This window comes from Rhinopithecus roxellana, chromosome 10 (assembly GCF_007565055.1).
Source record: "Rhinopithecus roxellana isolate Shanxi Qingling chromosome 10, ASM756505v1, whole genome shotgun sequence".
Lineage (NCBI taxonomy): Eukaryota > Metazoa > Chordata > Mammalia > Primates > Cercopithecidae > Rhinopithecus > Rhinopithecus roxellana.
This window is the reverse complement of record NC_044558.1, coordinates 138,165,952-138,192,154: the sequence shown is the minus strand read 5'-3', so window position 1 is coordinate 138,192,154 and position 26,203 is coordinate 138,165,952. Positions and strand designations below refer to the sequence as shown.

Genomic DNA, 26,203 nt, shown 5'->3' with positions numbered 1-26,203 from the left:
CAGCAGTGCATTAGAATGCTAGGTTCCCCAAATCCTTACCAACTCTGTACAACTTAATGAAGTTTTGATGTAAAATGTAAACAGCATTGAAAGGCATTTTTTCTTCATAATTTGTTTTTTCGTAATTTAGATTTCAAATCTGTTAACTACCTTATAAAGTTTATCTTGGTGATTATTTCCTAACTTATTAGGGCAACCTTCTTAGGGCAGCCATTTTTGTCATAGAATCTGAAATACATTTAAAAATTCTACATTATAACCTAAATTTAAGTAGTATTTATAAATTTTCTGCTCTGTTTAATCTATGATTAAAATATAAGGATGCTTCAAGACCCCCAGACACATAATTTATCATCTTTAGCATGACACTTAAAAAAGAATGCTATGATTTTTGCTTTAAAGAAAGCCTGTATAAAGCTGTAAAAAAAAATTATGCTAATGTTAAGTGGAAATACATCTGCAAAATACTTTTTCTCTTTTGTTTGTGGCAATGTAAAGTGTTCTTGCTACCATCAAGCGTGCTTACTGGTGAATGTCCTTTCTTGTCTTACTGTGAGTTTTCAAGAAACAGGAAAAAATTCAGTATTTTGATGTTGCCAAGCAAAACCAAAAAATTTGAACGTTTGGTCTGCTGCTTTTCTTTTGAGGTGTTGATAAGAAAATAGCATTATTAATATTATGTTCAGTGAAGGAAGCCTATCTTAAATTTAGGATAGTTATGATCTGGAATGTCAAGTCACTTTTGTTTCTAATTTTTTACTCCTTACCTCTGAAGAGAAGAGACTCTTTAGTAAAATTTCTCTAATATATGTAAATTTAGGCTCAGAAATGTACTTTCTTCAGCGCATTTTGGACTTGCTATGAGAAGCAGAGAGTAGTTTGGATTTAAAAGTGGTGGTTGAGAGGTATTAGACCTGAAGAGGTCATCAGTGGTGACAGATGTGGGACTGTCATTTAAAAAAATAGCATGGTTTTTGATGTCTATGTTTGCCTGCGTCTTGTTCTTTCTGTTTGTGTTTCCAAAGGATGGACAGGGAGAAGATACAGCAATTCATTCTGTGGTTATTTGTTCAGAGGTTATTTGTTAAGATTGACCTCAGCATTATAGAGTGCAGAACGTAGAAATAAACAGAAAGATGCCTCTGATCAGTCCAGAAGCACTTTAAGAAACTTTTATTAACATTCATGCATTTTATTTGTAGAAAGCTTTGTAGTTTGTACTCAGAATCTATTTAATATTATTTTGATATAATTGACACATTTGTTATCTAATCTAGCCTTTCACAGAGTAATAAGGGAGAGAAGGGCTACAAAATTACAAGGAAAAACAGCAAGACTTAGAAACATCAACTTAAAAGCATGGCATTCTGCCCACTGAGATAACAGTACTTTCTTCACTTTGAGGTTATGAGACCCAGTTGACCTCTGTTGTTGTGTTTCTGGGTCCAGAGCTTAAGTGATGATTCACTGTGCTGAAGGAGAAAAGTGTGTTTGTGTTTTAGAAAGTTAATTTCAATTTATGATGCTTAAAATGGTGAGTGGATTTTGTAGGAAAACTATCTTGGAGCAGCCATTTTTTATCATAGAATCTGAAATACATTTGTAAAATTCTATATTACAACTATCCTAAATTTAAGTGCCATTTGTAAATTTTCTTCTCTATTTAATCTATTATTAAAATACAAGGATGCTCCTTGTATTTTAAGTAAGTTTAATACTTCCTTTATGAATTGGATTAAGATGATATTAGTCCTTTGTTTCTTAGTTCTGGCAAATGGTTTGTTGTTACGTACTTGAATTAAATGATTAAAGGGAGGTTTTTAGATTATTGATTGATATGGTAACAGTTATCTTTGATATTTTTCCTTTATCTTTAGTAATCCATAATTATCCATAATAGTAATTTAAATTTTCTTTTTAATATATTTTCAATTTTATTTTACCTAATTGTACATTTATTTAGGCATATACAAATTAGTCAGTGTGCTTTTTTAAAAGCCTGTCTTGTTTGATGCACCATAATTTTTAAATTAAAACTTTTCAGCTATAAAATTAATATTAATAGTATTTAATGACTAAATCATAAATAAGCCCATGATTTTACCATGTCTGTATCTTTACTGTCTAAAGATTGCTTTTTGTTTTCAAGACTAGTTCTGTAGGGATCAAAATGATTTTGTGAATAATATAGTTGATTTTTCTTTTTGCAAAGATTAATCCTGTGAAATCAGGCTGGGTGTTCATGCCTGTAATCCCAGCACTTGGGGAGGCTAAAGTGGGTGGATCACTTGAGCCCAGGAGTTCAAGACCAGCCTGGGCAGTATGACAAAACCCTCTCTCTACAAAAATACAAAAAATTAACTGGCATGGTGGTGCATGCCTGTATTCCCAACTACTTGGGAGACTGAGGTGGGAGGATCACCTAAGCCCTGGAAGTGGAGGCTACAGTGAGCTGTGATTGTGTCTGTGTACTTCAGCCTGGGCGATAGAGTGAGACCCTGTCTCAAAAAAACCCCCAAATCCTGTGAAATCAGTTTGAACTGCTGACAACGTTGGTTCATATCCTTAGATCATTCATTCATTATTTTTTGAATAGTCTATACATTTTTATTGAATAGGTATTATTTGCCAGTCACTATTACATAATATAATGACTGTACCCGATAAAACATGGTACTTAGTCTAGAGCCTGTGTGGTCTGAATTAGAAACAAGTAAGGGAAGAGAGAAAACCCTAACGCACATCCCGCTTTATATAATTTTTGTTTTTACCCAAATAAATTGAAATCATAGATGGAACAGTTTTTCAGAACTTTAGCTACTCAAAACTAACGAAAGAAGAGCTTACAGGATGTCAAGTTCATAATTTCACTAAATTTCTTTTATGTTTTAGTTAATGTAGAACGTATTGGTGTATTCTTCATGGTATATAGTGCTTTTACTACCCAATTTAGCTTTTTTTTTTTTTTCTGATGGAGTCTTGCTCTGTTGCCCTGGCTGCAGTGCTGTGGCATGATCTCGGCTCACTGCAACCTCCGCCTCCTGGGTTCAAGCAGTTTGCCAGAATTACAGGTACCTGCCACCATGCTTGGCTAATTTTTGTATTTTTAGTAGAGACAGGGTTTCACCATGTTGGCCAGAGTGGTCTTGAACTCCTGACCTCAGGTGATCCACCCGCCTCGGCCTCCCAAAGGGCTGGGATTACAGATGTGAGCCACTAAACCGGGTCACCAATATAGTTTTATGTTAAAAGTTGGGTGAGGAAAGAGTTGGGTGGGGAAAGAAGATAAGCTTAAGGGAAGAAAGTTATGCTGCTTTCCAAATCACGTATCTTTATTCTTATACACACACACACACACACACACACACACACACACACACGACATTATAAGTATTTACTTACATTCACTGTTCAACTGGGATGGTTAGAAAGCTTCACATTCTGGCCAGGTGCACTGGCTTCTGAGGTCAGGCTCCTGAGGTCAGGAGTTCGAGACCAGCCTGGCCAATATGGTAAAACCTTGTCTAACTAAAAATACAAAAATTAGCTGGGTGTGGTGGCACACGCCTGTAATCCCAGGTACTTGGGAGGCTGAGGCAGGATAATCATTTGAACCCGGGAGGCAGAGGTTGCAGTGAGCCAAGATCTTGCCACTGCACTACAGCCTAGATCACACAGCAAGACTCCATTTCAAAAAAAAAAAAAAAAAAAGAAAAGAAAGCTTCACATTCCTTCTTAAAATGCTGTAGCAATATGTCAGCCTGTTTCTTTCAGAAGGCTTTTGTTATAAGTTGAAAACAAAAAGAATAGAACAAAATCAGATTATGTATTTTGATACATGAGAACATATAAAAATTTCTTGAGTTTTCCAAAAATTTTTGAAGGCTGATGTTCATTTCCCTATTATATTTACAAGTAGTAAATATTTCAAAAAGGTTGGAGGAAAATTACCAATACTATAAAAAGCAGAGATACTCCAAAATGCTAGTGTTTGATAGTAGCCAGTGGGAAAACAAAAAACCAAAAAAGCCACCTTCATGAAGGAAAGTAGAACTTTACCTGTTGTCACCTCAGAATTAGGCATTGCAAAAAGTATGATTTTATGATCTCAAAGTATGTTTACTATGCATGATTTCTAGATAATTTTCCTGTCCTGTAAGCTCTGGATCTTGACTTAATGAAATATTTTCTGCTTAGACTAGCTGAAGTGAAACCTTTAAATTCTTATCCACTTGCCCTTCCTGATTTCACCAAAAATGGAAGAGTATCCATTTTTGCTGGGTTTCATGTTTAACATTGAAGGGTTTGGACTTTCATGCTCTATAAGGCTGAATTAAAGCCATCCTTTTTGGTACCGCTACATTAGCATTTTTTCTCAAACTCAGCTGCCATTTACCTGAAGAACATGGTGACACAATACTGGCCAGATCGAGAACCTCCACCAGGAGAAGCAATATTTCCATTCAACATTCACGAAAACGATCGCCAGCAAATACGTGATAACATTGTGGAAGGAATAATTCGGTCTCCAGATTTAGTGAGGTATGTGGTGCTATATCTTTAGGATTACTAGAAAGCATGAAATGCTTAGATCTGAGGGTAGGTGCTGTTGGATCTAATCCTCAGACTCATGTTTCTTTTTCTAAAGAGGTAAAGTAATAAAGTGGGACACTCAAAGAATATTATTTTACTTAGTGGTCTTTGCATTTGTAATTCTTTGCCTCAAGATATTTTGGAAAAGATTTTGTTGCCATATGTTGCCACAAAAAGAGGTAAGATTAAAAAAAAAATTATACTTAACCAAAACAATTGTGTAAATCTTGCTACTTAAATGACCTTTATTCTTAGTAATGATCTCTTGACTTTTTTTACTACCTGCTTTTCTTTGATACAGAGAGATTGATTCTGGGAATTTTTACCTACCACCTATCTTAATCTTTCCCTGTATTTTTATTCACATTTATGAACTGAGCATGTTTTCCTTCAGAGAAGACAGGATAGAGTAGGTATTAACTAGAAGAATTGTCTCCAGTTTTTGAAAAATCATAGATAAGATGCCGTAGAGCAATAGTGTCCCTCAGAGCTTTCTGCAGTGACAGTGTTCTGTGTCAGTGCTGTCTAATATTAGCCACATGGCATCAATGACTGTTGAGCACTTGAAATGTTGCTAGTGTAACTGAGGAATGGAATTTTTAATTCCATTTACTTTTGATTCATTTAAAGTGTGCATATGTAACTAGCAGCTGCTCTATTGGACAGAGCAGCTGTATAGTTAAAAATTTTGCGGTCTTAAAATAGGAGAAACAAATTCTTTTCAACATACGAGATAGTAATTAGGTATCTTTTGAAAATGCAGGGACAAGTAGGTGAAAACAGTGGTAGAGGAATGAAACTTTTTAATGTCAAGAGGTTGAATATAACGTTAGCTCTGAGTATCTAACAGCCATCATGACATAAGCAGTGGAAAAGGAAGAAAGTATGACGGGTAACAGGAAGGAGAACAAGCATTGAACCCTTAGAGCAATTAATTTGTTAAGAGGAGAAAATAGGTGTACTGGTTAAAAATAAATCACTATTATTCCCATTGGTTGCCCAAATGCCAGTCATGGGACTGATACCCCTGTAGTACCATCATGTATCCGTTTATTTTCAAAATCTTACATTTTCAGAAGTCCCTTAATCTTCGAGTGGCTCTACACAGTAATGCATGAAGGATGGCCTTTCATAACCATCCTTTGCTTGGAATGAGAAAGGACTGGGAGGATCAACCTGAAAATGAGATTTAAAAAAATGAAAAGCTTCAGTTTTATTGTATACAAATATGACATTTATTGTTTAAAGGAGCAGCTACTACTGGCACTAGAGGAGATTTTTATCTTTATTATGGGACAGTTCTCTGTGACTTTGCCCCTTTTATGTCCTTAAGGCTTAACTATAATCATTGTTGAAAGTTCTTCCGCCTATTCTCAAAGTTTAGGAGTATTACAAAGGGATTTTTCAAATAGATTTGATAATGTGAAGAAAAGGCATCATTTTGTTTAATTTTACCAGTTTAAGTGAATCTGAGTTACTGGTTGTTCAGCTGAAAATGCTTTCTTTTTTTTAGTTGCATTGTGGAATCCTAATTTTGCCAGATTTGTTTCTTAACTATTTGAAAATGTCATGTAAGGCCATATTTGGTGATAACATTGAATTGATAGTTTGTAGAAAAGAAATTTTTGCCCCTGTTTTCTTTTCAGTTTCAGTTAAAGTGGAAATCTCATTGAGGAAATGATTACTGATCTATGTTATCAGATAACCTATTTTAGCATTTAACTTTGTGGTTTTATTAAAGGAATATTTTCTTCCTCTGTTTTATGTATCTTCTGTTGGCTTTTTCATTTATTTCTTTGGAAGTAGTTCTTAGGTCTCCTCTTCAGGAATTGCCTCGCTAATACATGTTTCTTTCTTATACTCGGGATACACAAATTAGTATCTCAGACTGTTTTGGATAGATTCAACATACGGTGTTGGGTTTTAACTGATAAAGGATGAGTTCAAGGTTTTGGCCCATAGAGAAGCTTCCACAATTATGTAGGCCTTCTTTGTACTTACTTGTACCTTCTTTAGACTAAGTTTGTCTGTTTGAAGTGTTATTTTCTTCCCCATTTAGGATATGGTAACCAAAATATGAGATATAATAAGCTGGGAAATTTTACAGAGCGGAGGTAGATTCTTTGGAGTTTTTTGAAAATTTTAAACTATTTAAAATTTTTTTTGAACTGTATTTAGGATAAGATAGTTTGAAAGGTTTCATTCATTTTAGGAACTCACCCATTCTGTTTATTTTCAGCAAGTTGAGCCACTGAAGATTTTTTTTAGATATGTCTTTTCCCCATCCCACGTATATAATTATATAATACAGGTAAATAGGAGATAACAAACTTTTATGTAAAATATTAGAAGGCTTTGAAACATAGTATTTTCTATGTATAATCTAAGTTATAGTATTTTCTTAGTATAATCTAAGTTATAACTACTTGGATTTTGGACTTTTCTTCCCTACCTTGTAGAGTCCAGTTAACAATGTGTCTCCGTGCCATCATAAAACATGATTTTCCTGGTCACTGGCCAGCAGTGGTTGACAAGATAGACTATTACTTGCAATCACAGAGCAGTGGAAGCTGGCTTGGCAGTTTATTATGTCTGTATCAACTGGTGAAGACATATGAGTAAGTTGGTTTCCATTGGCTGAAGAAAGCAGCCTTGTGTAACTTAGAAATAATTAAGTTGCCTAGAGTGGTCTGTTGTGGATGTTCTGCACAGGTTATCAGATTAGTCTGGGAAATGTTGGGTTAAACATGCTTAAATGTGTTTATTTGCTGCAGTTATTGAAAGAAACTTTAATGTGCTGATAGATATTGCTAACCTCTGAGACAGTGATATAATATGAAGCACTTCAAAAACTTGTTAGTTGCACAGGACCATTTATTAACAGCTTCCTTGGAAACTCTGATACAGGGATACCTTAATATTTGTCTTCTAGGGAGTATATTAAGTAAACCAAAACGTGTACTTTTTTGGATGCAAGGTAGAAAATGTTAACGTTTCTTTGCTAAAGACATTCTTTTCCATAAAAGCAGTTTGGGTAGGTGGAGGACTAATATCACACTTAATAGTATTGCTTTCTGGTTTCTAGGAAGATTGCTACATGTGCATATAAAGTCCTGTAGTTCTCCTTTTAAACTGGTTAGTTCCTACTCTACTTACGGAATTTTTAGAAAATATTTCAGATTTCTAGCAATTAAAGTGATCTAAGAGCAACTAAATTTTAAACTCTTTTAACTGCTCAATTTAGGGTAATATAAGAAAAAAAATTTTCCCCCATATTTGTTACGTAGTTTGTCTATTTAAAATAGCATAGCAACTTGTATTTTATAGTATGGATTTTGGCTTGATGAAAATTAATTTAAATACTAGAAACATTCATGTAGGAAAAATGCAAAATAGTCTCGAATTGCTTTAAACTAGTATAAACTGTGCCTAAAACAGGATGTGTTATTTTAAATTTCTTTTCAACTTAATTCTAGCAATTCAAACAGAAACAATGTTAATGATTTTGTTTTGTTAGTTTTATGTATTTAAAAATATTTTCTAATTTATTATTGATAGTTCTTTGGGTGGGAAAAATTACTTTTCTGTTTTTGTCTTTGCTCATGTAGATATAAGAAAGCAGAAGAGAGAGAACCTCTTATAATAGCAATGCAGATATTCCTGCCTCGTATTCAGCAACAAATCATGCAGCTCCTTCCTGATTCCTCCTATTATTCTGTATTACTGCAGAAACAAATTCTGAAAATCTTTTATGCACTTGTTCAGGTAGGTTTCTATTGCAGAAAACAAATATGGAGTCCTGTATTTCTGCCTGACACATGGAAAATGCTCAGTAAGTATCACTTATTATTAAAAATTATTATATATTCTCCCATATATTTCTTTAAAAAATGCTTTTGAGGAACAGGTTCACAGAAATTAATTGCCCAAGATCATCTCAATGGCAGATCTACCCCTGTGTGCATTTCACTCTAGTGTCTGAAATCATGGGTAAAGCACAACCAGGGTAGGTAAACCTACCTGCTCTAAAACCTGATTACTCGACTTATCTGTTCTATAGCATTTCTGCCTGTAGATTAGTTATGAGAGAGGAAGAAGGTAAAGAAGAAGAGAGTCCCTCTTCTATTGGGAAATCATATTGATGGTAGTTTCTTTGCATTTGACTCAAAGCTAACAGAAGATTTAAGGCTCATTTTCCTTGGTTTAAAATACTGCCTAAAAAAATATCTGAATGCTATAAGGGATACCAACATGGGAATCTAGAAAGATGGAATATGTTTGAAATATAAAAATATTTAACATCAAATCCTTGAAAGGCTTGGGTAAATTATTTAGTTCTGATTGGAGGAAGAATAATTGTTTTCAGTCTTAACTGTTTGACGAATGAATTAAACTCTGTTACATGCTTTCTAGTTGAATTTGTCATGAGAAGAGGATGGTTTTGTTGAGCTCAAAAACCAAGATAGTTTGGATCCGTCTTTGGCTTTTTATTGACTTAGATACTTAAACTGTTTCAGAATATTTTACTTTTTATTCATTCATTCATTCATTCATTCATTCATTCATTCATTCATTTGAGACGGAGTCTGGCTCTGTCGCCCAAGCTGGAGTGCAGTGGCGTGATCTCGGCTCACTGCAAGCTCCGCCCCCCGGGTTCACGCCATTCTCCTGCCTCAGCCTCCCGTGTAGCTGGGACTACAGGTGCCTGCCAGCACGCCCGGCTCTTTTTTTGTATTTTTAGTAGACACCGGGTTTCACCATGTTAGCCAGGATGGTCGCCATCTCCTGACCTCGTGATCTGCCCGCCTCGGCCTTCCAAAGTGCTGGGATTACAGGCGTGATCCACTGCGCCCGCCCCAGAATATTTTATTTTAATAAAGATTTATATTTTTATTAAAGCCTCATCTTTTAAACTTTTAATAGGGGTAGTCTGGGGCAGATTTTTTTTTCCCCCAGAGCAGACTTTTTGCAGGGAAAGAGAAGGGGGAAGGAGTCAAATGTGAGAGGAGAAGAAACTAGAATACTGGGAAAATATGTTCTCACTTGTTTTGAAATAATATTCAGAGGCCAGACTTCCCTTTTTTATTGGGAGAAAGAGCTAGAAATTGGGAAGTAAGACAAAGGCTGATGAAGTAATTTTTCTAAAGCCTCTACCTCTGATTGGTTTGCTAAGAGGACAGAATCTACATATTTTTCTCAGTCTATACTTGTTAAAAACCTGAAAAACCTCAATATTTTTAACCATTTTGGTAATCTATTATGTACTAATACATTAATATTCTCTGGGAAATAGAAATTTAGAAGGCATTAGAAGCCACTATTATAATGCTGACATAAGTAAAAAGCGATAATACGAGAAGGGGCAGACAATTTGGTTTTTTTTTTTTTTTTTTTTTTTTTTTTTTTTTTTTTTTTTGAGACGGAGTCTCACTCTGTCACCCAAGCTGGAGTGCTGTGGCCGGATCTCAGCTCACTGCAAGCTCCACCTCCCGGGTTTACGTCAACTCCTGCCTCAGCCTCCCGAGTAGCTGGGACTACAGGTGCCGCCACCTCGCCCGGCTAGTTTTTTGTTTTTTTTTTTGTAGTTTTTAGTAGAGACGAGGTTTCACCATGTTCGCCAGGATGGTCTCGATCTCCTGACCTCGTGATCCGCCCGTCTTGGCCTCCCAAAGTGCTGGGATTACAGGCTTGAGCCACCGCGCCCGGCCGACAATTTTGTTTTTAAAAGTATGAGCAGCCGGGTGTGGTGGCTCAGGTCTGTAATCCCAGCACTTTGGGAGGCTGAGATGGGCGGATCACCTGAGGTCTGGAGTTCAAGACCAGCCTGGCCAACATGGTGAAACCACATCTCTAGAAAAATACAAAAATTGGCCGGGAATGATGGTGGGTGCCTCTAATTCCAGCTATTCCAGAGGCTGAGGTGGGAGAATCGCTCCAACCCAGGAGGCGGAGGTTGCTGTGATCCGAGATTGCACCATTGCACTCCAGCGTGGGTGACAGAGCGAGACTCCGCCTCAAATAAAATTAAATTGTAATACAACAGATGTTGTCTAAGTAGCATTTATAATATTTGTACAGGGCACGTGGATATTCTATACAGAAGCTCATGCTAACCTTCAGCCTACTTCTCCTCTGTTCCCTATATCAAATCCAAATGGCTCCCAAATACACTTAGAATTAAGTGTGAACTTCTTAATATAGCCCATAAAGCCCTTCATCTCCCCCACCTTCTTCTCTTATTCCTACCTTTGTACATGTACAGTCATGTGTTACTTAACTCTGGGGATACATTCTGAGAAATGCCTTGTTAGGTAATTTTTGTCCTTGTGTGAACACTGTAGAGTATACTTACACAAACGTAGATGCTATAGCCTACTACATACCTAGGCTATGTGTTGCTCCTAGGCTGCAAACCTGTACATGTTACTGTACCAAATACTGAAAGCAACTGTAACTCAATGGTAAGTAATAGAAAAGATATGCTAAAAATACAGCATAAGATATTTTTTAAAAGGCACACTTGTATAGGGTACTTACCATGAATGGAACTTGCAGGACTGGAAGTTGCTGTGGGTGAGGTAGTGGTGAGTGAATGTGAAGGCCTAGGATGTTAGTCTGTGCTTACAAATGTTGAACATTTAGGCAACACTAAATTTATAAAATTTATCTGCAATAATAAGTTAACCCTAGCTTACTGTAACTTTTTTACTTCATAAACTTTAGTTTTTTTTTTTTTTTTTTTTTGAGACAGTCTCACACTGTCATCTGGGCTGGAGTACAATGGCATAATCTTGGCTCACTGCCACCTCTGCCTCCTGGGTTCAAGCAATTCTCCTGCCTCAGCCTCCTCAGTAGGTGGGATTACAGGCGCTTGCCACCACACCTGGCTAATTTTTTGTATTTTTAGTAGAGATGGGGTCTGACTATATTGGCCAGGCTGGTCTCAAACTCCTGACCTCGTGTTCCGCCTGCCTCGGCCTCCCAAAGTGCTGGGATTACAGGCATGAGCCACCACGCCCAGTGAAACTTTAAAATTTTCAACTTTTTGACACTGTTGTACTAACAGTTTAAAATATTAACATGTTGTACAACTGTACAAAAATATTTTCTTTATATCCATATTTTAAAAGGTTTTATATTTTAGAATTTTTTTTTTCCCCAAAGTTTTTCATTAAAAACTAAGACACGCACATGTTAGCCTAGGCCTGTGCAGGGTCGGGATCGTCAGTATCACTGTGTTCCACTCCTATATTCGTCCCACTGGAGTGTCTTCATTTCAGGGGCAATATGGAGCTGTCATCTATGATAATAATGCCTTCTGGAATACCTCCTGAAGGACCTACTGGAGGCTGTTTTAGAGAACTTAAAAAGAATAAAAGTAGAAGGAGTACACTCTAAACTAATGATAAAAAGTATTGTATAGTAAATATATAAACTAGTAGCATAGTTGTCATTACCAGTTAGGTACTGTATAAAATTGCTATACTTCATACATTTGGCAAAGCAGTTGGTTTGTTTACACCAGCATCACCACAGATATTTGAGTAATGCATTGTGCTATGACTTTAAGATGGTTACTATGTCACTAGGTGATAGAAATCTTTCAGCTGTGTTCTAATCTTATGGGACCATTGTTGTATATGCAGCCTGTCATTGACCAAAATATTGTTATGTGGTGCATGACTATATATATTTTTTTCCAGTTTGAGTGTAAGCTTTGTGGGGGCAAAGATTGTATATTTTATTGTCTGTAGTATGTTTTGTACTGAATGGATGTGGAGACAATATCCCTCTTCTTCTGCACCTCGGGGTACAGCGGAAGTGAGCCACATATCTGTGTAGTACAAAGTGGACTGTAATTATTATGCTACAGTGTAGAGGAAAGTAATTTAAAAAAGTTTCATATAATGAGATAAAGATTTTCATCAAGGTAGTTAAAATGGAAAGTTTGACCCTCAAAGGGGTAAGTCATAAAAATCACTCACCTAGAGTCTCATGCTGAATAAATGAGACCTCGGTGTATTCATTATTTTTTTCCTTTTAAAAAGTAGACCCAAGAAACAACTCATGGCAGGTAGTCTTCTAAATTTAAAAATTTAAGTTCTATATATACATATGAATCTATTTTAAGTTAGGTTGAACCATATAAGATTGCTGTTTTCATTCTCAAATGTTAGCCCTTTCATATATTTTAGCCTTACGATATACATAAAATTGCTGTTCTTTTTGGATGGGAGGAATTATTGTTCATGTTGTTGTTCTTCTGTTTTCCAGTATGCATTGCCTCTTCAGCTAGTGAATAACCAAACCATGACAACGTGGATGGAGATCTTCCGAACTATTATCGACAGGACCGTTCCTCCTGTAAGAAAAAGCTTTTCCCAAGAAAAATAGGGGTGACGGGTTTGGAATATTTGTGGTAGACTGATTCATTATCCCTGCCTGCTCTTTGAAAAAATTTACTACTATAATAAAATAAATTCTTAAAATAATTCATAATACCATTTTTAGAAAGCTTAGATAAGCAATTTAAATCCTACCAAAAATGAAAACCGTTTTTAAAACTTGATTCCTCTAGTCTTTTTTTTCCCTCTGCATCTATACACAACATATTTAATTTATAAAAGTAGTATATATTGGCTGGGCATGGTGTCTCACACATGTAATCCTAGCACTTTGGGAGGCCAAGCTGGGAGGATCACTTGAGGCCAGGAGTTCAAGACCAGTCTGTGCAACATAGTGGAACCTCGACTCTACAAAATGAAAAAAAAAAAAAAAAAAAAAAAAACTAGGTGTGGTAGCATGTGCCTGTAGTCCTAGCTACTTGGGAAGTTGAGGTGGGAGGATCACTGGTAGTTTGAGGCTGCAGTAAACTGTGCTTTGGGAACAGAGCAAGACCCTATCTCAAAAAGGAAAAAAAAAAAAGTATTTATTGATACTATTTTGAAATTCAGTTTTCACTTAAAACTTATAAATATTTTTATGATTTATCAATGCTTTTATACTTTTCTTTTTTGAGACAGGGTCTTGCCCAGGCTGGAGTGCACTGGGGCAATCTCGGCTCACAGCAAGCTCCGCCTCCCGGGTTCATGCCATCCTCCTGCCTCAGCCTCCCGAGTAGCTGGGACTACAGGTGCCCGCCACCACGCCCAGCTAATTTTTGTTTTTGTGTTTTTTTTTTAGTGGAGATGGGGTTTCATCGTGTTGGCCAGGATGGTCTCGATCTCCTGACCTCATAATCTGCCTGCCTTGGCCTCCCAAAGTGCTGGGATTACAGGCTTGAGCCACCGCGCCCAGCCTATACTGTCATTTTTGTTGAATGTTTTACTTGCTGAATGTTTAGGCATTAATTTTTTAGTGTTTTAAGAATGTACTTAAATTTTTGTGCACATATATGATTATTTTCTTTGGGTAAACTAGAAGCATGTAAGGCTTTTCACTAATCTTGCAGAGTGCTCTTCAAGAAAGTGTGCCCTCAGTTATACTTTAATAAGCGGTGATTGAGAATGCCTGTTATGGGTACACACTTAATTCTATGTTTGTCCATTTGATAGGGAAAAGATGGTGTTTCATTTTGATCTGCAATACTACTATTTTTAATTTATCACATTAGTTCTTGTATCTATTAAAATTTTAGTTTGTCTTAAAATGTGCAGTATTGTTTCTGTTGTCCATATTGTGAGACAAAGTATTTTGATGTTTAACTTACATACATAAATGCACAGAACTTAATGACTAGTTCAGTGAATTTTGACATACACTTGTGTTATTACCCAGATAAAAATGTAGAACCTCTTCATCATCTCAGAGTTTCCTGAAGGAACCATGGTGTTTTGTATTTTGTCCTCTGCTTATTTAGGCCTTTCGAAGATAGGAGGTAAATGTGAACAGTGGCATTGGTTAGTTGAAATTTACTTTGCTTATTTAATTCCTACCTAGCAATCTATAAAGTAAGAATTTTCATTTATATAGCAATCTAACTTCATGTTTAATATGACTTAACCTATATCAAGATTTATCCTGCCTTTTTTATTCACATAAATCCTTTTATTATGCAGAACTTTAATCTGGGTAATTTTGTCCTGTTAGGAGACTCTGCACATTGATGAGGATGATAGACCAGAACTGGTATGGTGGAAGTGTAAGAAGTGGGCACTGCATATCGTAGCTCGGCTCTTTGAGCGGTAATTATCTGTTTATTACATTGATGATCATATAGCCAGTATCTCAGTATCAGATATGATTATTTGTCTTTAGAGCCACCGAGAACCAAGAGTCACTCTGTTTAAAGCAGCTTAATTTGAATCATTGGCTTTGAGATCATAATGAAGTGGGTGGTGTTTTCTGGATCTTTTCTATTCGTCTGTGAAAAACTTGGAAAAATAACATTGTTCAGCCCATTGGTAGTATCTAAGAATTATGCAAGAAGCTGCATGGTCACTCCGTAATAATGTCAAATTTAATTTTAAAAGCATTTATTGAAAAAATGTATGTCAGTTGTAACATTTTAATTTCGAATATTCACCCTTTAGGAGCTCTTGGTTTAGCAAGTGAAAGCTTCTGTCTAAAACTTTACAGTATGGCCCATAGTCTAAGTACAGGTTATCTTGATTTCATTTTGTGGCTTGTGGGAAAAAAAGGCAGTGTTAGTTTTCTGTCCCAGTAGAATCCATCTTTGAATAAGGGCCTATATTTAAACTAGCAAGCATGCTGTTTGTAAAATTCACGGTATTTGTACATTGTCTCTTTGTATTTTAAGATATGGAAGCCCAGGAAATGTCACAAAAGAATACTTCGAATTTTCTGAATTCTTTTTGAAAACCTATGCGGTGGGCATTCAGCAGGTAATAAACTTATGCTTTTAAAATAGAAGAATGGTTACTACTGAGAGTAAAGTCATTTCTATCGGAAGTAGGTTACAAACATACTGATTCATTACATATTTATAGAGGATGAAAGGATGGTTCTGGGAATCTATTATAGTGCAATTAGTTTTAAAACCGAGTTTCCAGTGCAATTAGTTTTAGAACCAAATGTCCCAAGACAGCCACCACCAGAACTGAATCCTAGATTCTGGACTCAAACCTTTTAAGTTGATAGCGGTGTAGCAGTCACCAGTATTAGATTGGGCTCTTCTATTAATTCTCTGACCTCTTTGGAGTTTTTTGATCTTTATTTCTTCACCTCTTTGTTCTAAGTTTTTATTTTAGAAGACATATAATATGAATTGGTATAGGAAGAGTAGTTGAGCTTATTGGATGTCAAGACTCTTAGCTGAAAACTTAAACATTTCTATGGAAGTTTGGGAACCATCCTGTATAGTGAAAATTAGTTCCTGAAACAATCCAAGTTGATACAATGTTTAAAAATTTTAAAAGCTACAAACGACAAGTGGTGGAGGAAGACTGGTTGATCAGTGTTACCATTTAAATCATTTTTGTTTATGTTTCAATAAAATTTATTAATTATTGACCACTGGCTGTGTCAGGACCATATTGAGGAAGCAAAGACTAATTAGACATAGGAAAAAGCTTTAATGACATAGAGGGTGTTTCTAGATTTTTTTTTTTTTTTGAGATGGAGTCTCGCTCTGTCACCCAGGCTGGAGTGCAGTGGCACAATCTCAGCTCAGTGCAACTTCTGCCTCCTGGGTTCAAGCGATTCTCCTGCCTCAGCCTCCCAAGTAGCTGGGATTAAAGGCACACACCACCACACCTGGCTAATTTTTTATATTTTTGGGTAGAGGTGGAGTTTTACCATGTTGGCCAGGCTGATGTTGAACTCCTGATTTCAAGTGATCCACCCAACTTGGATTCCCACAGTGCTGGTATTACATGCGTGAATCACCATGCCCAGCTCTAGAGGCTTTTTTAAAAAAAATAGTTCTTTATTGTCAGCATTATAGTGTTAAGTACTTAGAACCTGTTGTCTTGAGATGGAGTACTCCCTTTTATGGATTATCATTTTGCCTAGTAGAATGCTTTCTAAAAAGTACAGTGCAACAATTCAGGAAGGCTGTAGTTATATAGTTGAATTTCTCACAAGTTATTTTGTTGGCTGGTGAGACAATCTATAGGGAAAAGTAGTGAATAAAACCAGCACAATCAGGAAACTGGTCAGCTGTCTTCTGCCCCTTCCACTGCTGTCCACTACTGTTAAACTCCTTAAAGTATCTTAAAGTTAATTTCCATTTGAAGAGTGGTGAGTCGATTTTTTTTTCAGTGTCATAAACATGTATGTGTGTGTATACATGTATACACACATATAAAAATGCCATTATATCCGTGTTATAAACTCTTGGTACCATGGTTATTTAAGGTCTATATTCCTGATACCTAAAAATAGTTTACTTATCAGGGACTCTTCTCTCCCCCACTGTTGTGTGGGGAGATAATCTCCCATTTCCCATCTCCCATCACCCCTACTTTGTATGAGCCACATCTGTATTGGAAAGAATCATGTTCAGTATCATCCATTTCTAGCTTGCATCACAGAAGGGGTTTCTACATGATGATAGGACTTCTGACAAATTTGGTAAACCTGAGTTTTAGGAAACTTGAATAAAATCCATATTCTGAATTTATAAATTCTGTACCTATTTTGAAAGAATGCTTTTTATTTATTCAGCAGCTCACTTATAAGCTTGATATGGTGAAGAGCTCTGGAGATCAGGAGTTGGAAGGCAACTTTCTGTAGTGAAGAAAGTTGACTAAAGGTCCTTGAGCCAGTCAGAGCTGCTTTGGTGTGGTTCTTTCCTTCTAAATAATTTTTTAAATCAGTTTTTAAAAAATAACTTCTCAGTTGTGTTGTGTTTACAAAGACCTTCTGTGATCTGAGATTATAAAAGAAAATTCTCCCACATTTTCTTTAAGGAATCCTGTGCTATCGTTTTTTGTCATTGTTAAAATATTTCCCCATCTGAGGTTTATTTCGGTATGAAGTTTAGGGAGTTAATTTAAATTTTTTCAGAGGGCTAATCAGTTGTGCCAAAACTATTTTTTGAACAACTTTTCTCTTCCAATTTGAAGGAGTCGTTATCAGATAATGAAACATCTTTGTGCTGTGTCTTGTTATATGGAAGTTTTTAATGTTTATTTAGTCAGATCTGTTATTGTAATTTTTTAAACAGGAGTTTTAACTTATTTTGAAGAGCTAGCAGTGCAATAGAAATTTAGACTTTGCCTGGAACTTACAATGAGACACTGTTTAGTTCAATATAACATAGACCTGTCTAATAATTAAAACTGTTTATCTGAGCTTTCTTACAAAACATTGATTTTTCTCCCAAATCTGTTAATTTTTCTCTCTATGAATTTTGAATTTTAGGCCATGCCAAAAATGCCACATCCCCCTTTTAACCTTAAAATTGTTTATGTTCTTCTATATTTTCTATATTCTTATAGGTGCTACTAAAAATTTTAGATCAATATAGACAGAAAGAATATGTAGCTCCCCGTGTTCTCCAGCAAGCATTCAACTATCTCAACCAAGGGGTGGTTCATTCTATAACCTGGAAGCAGATGAAGCCACACATACAGGTTAGTGTCAGAGAGCAGCTCTCCAAAATTATTCTCTGGTTAAATTAGGTTTTCTAGACAAAGTTAGTATTACTACTCCTATATTTTACATTTTATATATGCATTTTACCATTAATAATTTCTAATGAGTGAAGTCCTATGTCAGATATAACGGGCTTAGAAATTTAAGCATTTGAGAAAAGCGAAGCCTTCAAGTTTTATGAGTTGGGAGACCTGGATTCACTTGATCTTGCTTAATCTCATTAAGCCTCATTTTCTCCTCTGTTAAGGCAGATAGTGTTTTTCTGTCCTTATCTAAAAGTTGCTAGGATCAAATGAGGTATTTTGTGTGAAAGCATTTTGAAAACTTACCAGGGCTCTACTAAGGTAGTGTTATTTTGCAGGAATTGAAGACTGATATGTGACCGTTTTTATTTTGTAGGTATGAGCAAGGTTTTTATTTCTTTTCTTGGATTGTTAAGTTTCAATAGCATCATTGTTTCTATATCAATTGTTTGCCTAAAGGTAGAATTCAGCATTGTTATTTAGCTAAAGAACAAATGAGAATGGAAAATTATAGGCCACTAATAAATAAATACTTATTTCTATACAAATAATTGGATAATTCAAGAATGTTAGGAACTGAATACCTACCTTCTCCCAAACTGTAAATTCTTACATTTTATAAATGATATGTGAAAAGAAAAATCTTTCACTTTGCTGTTTGCTGTCCAGGATAGAATTTTAGTGTTATTACCCATTTTACCAACAGATTATCTTTTCTTTGTTTTATGTAGACATCTTAATAACTATTTGCCTAATCACTTTGATCAAATAGTGATAATTTCTTTGCAATTAATAAAGATACTGATTTCATTTGCTGTGTTCCTGTAAAGTAAGGGTGAGTTGTGATAGCATTTCTTCTCTACTTCATACCTTTGGCTTTATTTTTATGTAGCTGTAAAGTAGGAATAAGAAAATGCTGATCCTTAGGCTGAATTTTTTCTCTTAGAATTGTTTAATTTGGATTAAGTGATAAGAGATGATCCTGTTTTTATATAAATTGTTAGCATAAAAGGGCTTAATAGAGCATTAGTAGCAGTGCACAGAGAGGCTAATAAATGCGACTTTTCTCTAACTAAAACCTACATTTGTAGAGTAGGAAATTAGTTTTTTTGTTGAAATAGAAGTAAAGAAAATTTAATTTTTTTTTTTTTTGAGCTAGAGTCTCACTCTGTTGCACAGGCTGGACTGCAGTGGCATGATCATGGCTCACTGCAGCCTGGAGCTCCTGGGCTCAAGAGACCCTCCAAGATGCACGCCACCATGCTTGGCTACATTTTTATATATATAGTTTTGGAGATGGGGTCTCGCTACAGTACCCAGGCTGTTCTTGAACTCCTGGCCTCAAGCGATCCTTCTGCCCTTGGGCTTCCAAAGAGGTAGGATTACAGACATGAGCCACCATGCCTGGCCCTTTAATTTTGTTAATACATGGACATTTAGGACCAAAATGGAAATGTTAAAAAAAATTTCAAAATAAGAACCATAATAGTAAATAGAACCTTGACTTGACATTTTACACACACAGAGTTTGGAAAACTAACATCATAAAGGCTGTCAACAAATACGTTATTAGTATTCCTCAAACTCAAATAGCCTATACACATTTGTTACTTTTTTTTTTTTTTCTCATTTTAGAATATCTCTGAAGATGTGATTTTTTCTGTGATGTGTTATAAAGATGAGGATGAAGAGCTGTGGCAAGAAGATCCATATGAGTATATAAGGATGAAATTTGGTAATTGAGATGGTTTTATTTCTCATCAGTTCCTGGATATGTAAAGTATTATAACTAAATTTATATTTTTAAGCAAATTTTATTACTTTGTTAAGTCTCCCACGTTCTGCTTTCATGATAAATCTGAAACTTTGAGAGTTTGATGTTATTTTGTTGAACTAGAGAACTTGAGATTGTCAGATGTGGGGGATGAAAAGCCACCTCATTCATCTCTCTTACGGGTGCTGAAGTTCCCATGGAGCCATCTGTTACTCACGCTGTTGTGATGCTGATCTGCAGGGATTATCCCTTTTTGTGCCTTTTGGGAGACTCATTTATAGATTGGGTTGTACTCATGTGGGAAATACTTTGGATTTCTGCATATTTTAGGGGTACCCCAATTTGGTTTGCTTGCTTATCTGAGAGACTAAGTGTTTCACAAGGGAAATAAATTTCGTATGGGGGCCCCACTGTGTATGGCCCAGTTCTTTGGGTGTCCTTTTAACTTGGATCTTCCTGGGAACTGTTGAATTGTGTAGGTGGCCTGATTTATTCCCTTTTATTCCCAGTTTGTATTAATTGCTTCATGGAACACTCAAGCACTTAACATAGCAAAATATTAATTTGCATACCTATCTCCCACAACTTAGAAGCTGAGGACAGGAATTTTATTTTATTTATTTGCTTTATTTTGCATTTTCTATCTCTTCTACACCTCTGCATTCCTCCACTAGTGCTTGGCCTCCAGTATGCCTTCAATAAATTTTGAAACAAATGATTGCTAAATCTAGCACTGCATGCTGAAAGTGCTGTAACAAAGCAGGGCTTTCCCCTTAGTTGAGCCAGGTGTGTCTAGCTACATAAGCTAAACCTACTGGTACAGATGCCAGTTTTTGGGCTGTGTTTTTGCAGAACTTTGTGTTTATATTATTTGATTCAGTAAGTGAGGACCCCGTTTTCTCTTGGAGACAAAGTATAAGAAAAGCAAATGAATGAGAAACATTTATCATCTACTTGATTTCTTTGTTCTTTTTCTTTTGAAAATCATTATTCATATGTGTAACTTATTATTTCCCTATTCTTATGCCTTTGTTTTTCTAGTTAGTTTTGAGTGATTAGCCAACCATTCTTCTCTCTCCCTTTTTTTTTTTGAGACAGGGTCTTGCTCTGTTGATTAGGCTGTAGTGCAGTGGTACAATCGGAGCTCGCTGCAGCCTTGACCTCCCAGGCTCTAGTGATCCTCCCACTTCAGCCTCCAAGTAGTTGGGGCCACAGGTGTGGTGCCACCACACCTGGCTAATTATTTTTTGCAGAGACAGGGTCTCCTTGTATTTCCCAGGCTGGTTTCAAACTCCTGGCTCAAGTGATCCTCCTGCCTTGCAAGGCATTCTTTTAGTGTTTACTTCTTTTATAATACCTATGTGTTTTTGTGATGTACAGAGTATTTGTTTACCTTTCAGAAAGTTACCATGATTTTATGTATTCTTCATATCTGATAAGATAGGTATTAATATCTCAGTTTTTAGAAAATAAGAACTCTATGTCTGTTGATTAACAGTGGGAATTTACATTTTATTGTTTAAAAGCGGATATGGGTAACTCAAGACTGACTAGCTGAAGTGAGTTTTCTTTAATTGTTTCTTTCTGTAGACTGGAATGCAGTGGCTTTTATTTGATATGTGTATTTTACTTTTGGGTAACCATAGGGAAGAACAATTACTGTATTTTCTTTTTATATGTTTGTCACTTGGAATTATTTATGTGAAACAAAGCATTCCTATCTAAATGTATTGACTGGTTAATAATAATGTTTTAGTTTCTTTTTATCTACTCTTTAACCAACATCTCCCCATTTCCCCCAATAATGTTTTTTGATTTGGTAAAAACTAACAAGAGCTCAGGCTTTGATGTTAAGATAGCGTGGGTATAAATGCTGGTTTGGTCACTTACCTGTTGTGTGACTGTGGACAGGTTACTTAACCTCTCTAAAATTCAGTGATTTCAGCTGTCAAACGGGTGATGATAATAGTTCTGGGAGGATTAAATGGGATAATACACATGAACTGACTGCTTAGCATAGAATACTAGATGCTTCTAAAACTGTAGCATATGGCCTGGCACAGAGTAAGGACAGTACTCCAAAAATGTTCTTATTATGTTTGTATTTTATATTTTGAGGTAGACTTAGATTTGATTTTAGCTTTTATATTTAAACAAGGACATATCAGATACCTTTCAAGATTTCAGTTTATTATGTAAAACTGCCTATTCTGAAATTTGTGAAAATGTTCATGGTATTAAGTGATATGTTAAGTTGTAGATAGGTATATATTCAACAAATATCCATTGATGACCCGGTGAACCTACGTATCGACAGAGCCAGGCATGATCCTAGCAGTACCTCAAGGCTTTTATACTTGCTGTTTCCCCTGCTTGGAGTGCTTTATCCATGGATTGCTTTCTCCCTCATTTCATTCAATTTCTGCTTAAACATTACTTTAACAGAGTTGGAGAGGCTTTCCGTAATACCTTATTTAAACTAGCACCCTATACTCTGTCACTCTGTCTTTTTACCCTATTTTACATTTGTTCTTAACCTGACTTATTATGTGTGTATATATGTACACTCTGTTTCTTTGTCTCACAACGTAAGCTCCATGAGAACCTTTTTGTTTGATCTTTGTATCCCAGGGTCTAGAATAGTGCCTGGCACATAGTAAGAACTGAGTATATTTTTGTTGTTTTTTGATAGAGATAAAGCACTTTTTCTGTTCTCAGTGAAACATATGTGCAAATGCATTGTTTTCTTCAATATAATAGTTTGAAAGGACAACCTGTAGAGTTTGAAGAACATTGTTTTGTGCAGGAGACAGCAATGTTGTGGTGCCACTGTATATCCTTAGCTTTTTAGTGCTGTCAACCAGTGTCATATGTGGATGATTTTATATTTTTGGTTTGGAATAGCAGTCAGTCAGGTTTAAAATCTAGAATAAGTAATTATATTTTTGCTAACATAGTTTTAAACTTTTAAAATCTTAGATATTTTTGAAGACTATGCTTCTCCCACCACAGCAGCCCAGACTCTCTTATATACTGCTGCAAAGAAAAGAAAAGAGGTATATCATTTTTCTTTTTAAATCCAAAACAAAAGTGGCCTGTGTTGATTTGATACTCTAGTATATCCCTGGTGTTTGAGAAATTATGTTGTTATTCATTATAACTTGTCGCCTTAAGAATTTTTTTTTTTTTTTTCTGTCCTGGTGAGGGGAAAGGGTATCATGGTTATTTTGTTTTCTTAATAAATTGTACTTTCCTTATTGAGCTTGTGGTTGCTCGATAGAACATAATAAAATGGCTTTATTTTTAAAAGTTTGTGCATCACAGTTAATACTATAGTAAGACAATGAAAGTTCATGTAGACTAAAATGGATTCTTCTATTTCTTTAGGTGTTGCCAAAAATGATGGCATTCTGTTACCAAATCCTAACAGACCCGAACTTTGACCCTAGGAAGAAAGATGGAGCCCTGCATGTGATTGGTTCCCTAGCTGAGATTTTACTGAAGGTTAAGATAATCAAAATTTAATTTACTTAATAACATTGTAAAGCACAGGCAAATGAGAGAATATGAAAGTTATGGTTAATTTAAAGCTGGTGACTACTTCTGGATAATTGAGTTGACAAATACCCTCCTTTCTATCGCCTATTTCTTTAATTAAAAAGAAAATTTGACTGTTTAACATTTTCAGTATGAAACCATTGCTATGTGAAGGGGATACAAAATATCTTATTTCTACAAAATCAATATCAAACTGATCTAAGGTAGTATTTGTCTTTTTTTAAAACATGCAACATATAGGTCAAATAATTTCACAAAATTATAAGTAGAAGTATATTAAATGCAAGTCGTAGTAAACATACTTGATTAGGAAGTGATTCTTACATATGAAAAAGAAACTGATAAGTTGAAATTTGTTTCCTAATAGAAGAGTTTATTCAAGGACCAAATGGAGTTGTTTCTACAAAATCATGTATTTCCATTATTATTGTCTAACCTGGGATATCTTCGAGCTAGAGTAAGTGTTTCATATTTCTGTTAAATAAGTTTCTCATATTTCTGTTATGTATCTTAAATCTTCATAAGATAATTATTCAAATAAATGTTTTTGGATAAATTGACCTTTTACCACATACTGAGATGAAATAGAGTCAATTAGAATGTCTGCCTTTGGTCACATCAGCTGAATAAAGGACGGACAGACTATTAAAGAAAAAGATTTATGGGCCAGACGCAGTGGCTCATGCCTGTAATCCCAGCACTTTGGGAGGCTGAGGTGGGCGGATCACTTGAGATGGGGAGTTTGAGACCAGTCTGGCCAACATGGTGAAACCCCATCTCTACAAAAATACACAAAATTAGCTGGGCTTCGTGGCGGGTACCTGTAATCCCAGCTACTAGGGAGGCTGAGCCAGGAGAATTGCTTGAACCCGGGAGGCGGACGTTATGGTGAGCCGAGATTGTGCCACTGTGCTCTGGCCTGGGCGACAGTGAGATCCTGTCTCAAAAAAAAAAAAAAAAAAAAAAAGGAAAAGATTTATGGATTTTATTTCCTGCTGGTTTTATTTCATTTGTCACCCTAGCCTCACTTGCTGCATATGTAAAACATGCAATGAGAAAGGTGATTTTCTAGCAGTGATACAATTTAAATTCACAAATGGATTTATTTTTTGTATAAAATGACGTGAAATTCTGGATTAGCTAAGAACTCGAATTTGATTTTCAGTATATTAGGTAGATTTGCCTTAGTAAAATGGAGAGATTAATAATGCATGTGAAATTGTGCTCTATGTGTATATTCTTTTAGAATCAATGTATTTTATGGAGAAATAGAAACAGGACTTTTACTCAAGAGCCTAGTATTTCTCTTTATAAATATATCAGCACAAAAAATGTCTTGCTTAAAACAACATATATTAACAATGCCTTGTACGCTAGTAAGCATTTTATAAAATAATAGTTACTAGCGAAATATCTGGACGAATGTGGAGTAGGGACGCTGAGGGCCCATGAGCATTTTTACAGTTGGGCTCCTACCTTTGAGAAGTTGTATGAATTGTGATTCTCTTGCTAAAAGTCTTTAGTAACTAAAATTAATTTCTGTTGTTTGTGTTTGATTTACACAGAGAGTAAAATATAATAATGATTCTGTGGTCTAATAGTTAAAATGTGATACCAGGTTTAAAATTTTTGGTACCTATGTGAGTGAAAAAAAGGAAGTTTGCTAAACCAGTTAGTGTAAGGGAGAATAATGTTTTACCTAAGTGTGACAAATGAATTTCAGATACTGGTTTAGAGTTGCTTTTACATATAACAAATTAATTATGAGTTATATTATTTATTAAAAGCATAAATATATTTTTTTCAAAGACATATTTGGCTTCTTTTTCTCTTTCCCATGAAAAACATTATTGCATATGGGTGATTTAGAAGTAATGAAAATGCCTTACTTGTAAAAAGGGAGATGTAGAATTTAGAAACTAAGGCTACTATATTACCCCAAAAGCAAACATTTCTTCATAGAATTGCTGATATGTTACTAAGAAGTTCTTATATCTGTGACATTATTACAGAATGCTATAATCCTAATAGCTCCCTACTTACCTTTTTTAATAATACAGTCTTGCTGGGTACTTCATGCATTTAGTTCTTTGAAGTTCCATAATGAGCTCAATCTAAGAAATGCAGTTGAATTAGCGAAGAAGAGCCTGATTGAAGATAAAGAGATGCCTGTCAAAGTTGAAGCTGCCCTTGCTCTTCAGTCCTTAATTTCTAACCAGATACAAGGTAAAGCCAAAATACCTTTCAGACGTTTTCTCAAATAATTTCATTTACTTTCTTCCCTAATGAGGATGCATCTCCATGTCTGAGGATTCAGGGTTTGAAATTCTGAGGTTTTGCCCTCTCAGAATTTTGTAGTTTATTCTTGTCCTTTTTAGGTGTTGCTATTGACTGTAGTTTTCAAAATTTTAGATTAGGAAACATGTTAATCATTGTGGGGCCCTAGGATAGGCAGGGTGTAAAGAGACCTGGGCCCAGTTTTGATTTTGCTACTAACTTGCCATGGAAACCTGGGCAAAGTGCGTGATCTGTCAAGGCTCAGGTTTCCACATAGTTAAGTTTGGGGAGTTGGACTGGATGACTTCATGATTCCTTTCACCTCTAGGATTCTGATTCCCCTAGTTTTGAAAGTAGCAAGTAGTATTTCTCATGAGTGATAACAGAGTCTCATTTGTTCAGAGTGTTCTGATGAAAG

The 26,203-nt window shown here is 35.5% G+C and overlaps 1 protein-coding gene across 1 annotated transcript in view; it reads left to right on the top strand.

The window, feature by feature from the left end:
- The window catches only part of IPO8 (importin 8), a 67,892-nt gene that overhangs the window by 7,211 nt on the left and 34,478 nt on the right, over positions 1-26,203 (top strand). Inside the window, 12 exon segments of the mRNA XM_010358640.2 lie at positions 4,386-4,542; positions 7,053-7,211; positions 8,202-8,358; positions 12,868-12,957; positions 14,683-14,777; positions 15,353-15,437; positions 17,997-18,131; positions 19,812-19,911; positions 22,930-23,006; positions 23,338-23,454; positions 23,876-23,965; positions 25,569-25,734. Of these exon segments, the coding sequence (XP_010356942.1) occupies positions 4,386-4,542; positions 7,053-7,211; positions 8,202-8,358; positions 12,868-12,957; positions 14,683-14,777; positions 15,353-15,437; positions 17,997-18,131; positions 19,812-19,911; positions 22,930-23,006; positions 23,338-23,454; positions 23,876-23,965; positions 25,569-25,734 (1,428 nt within the window).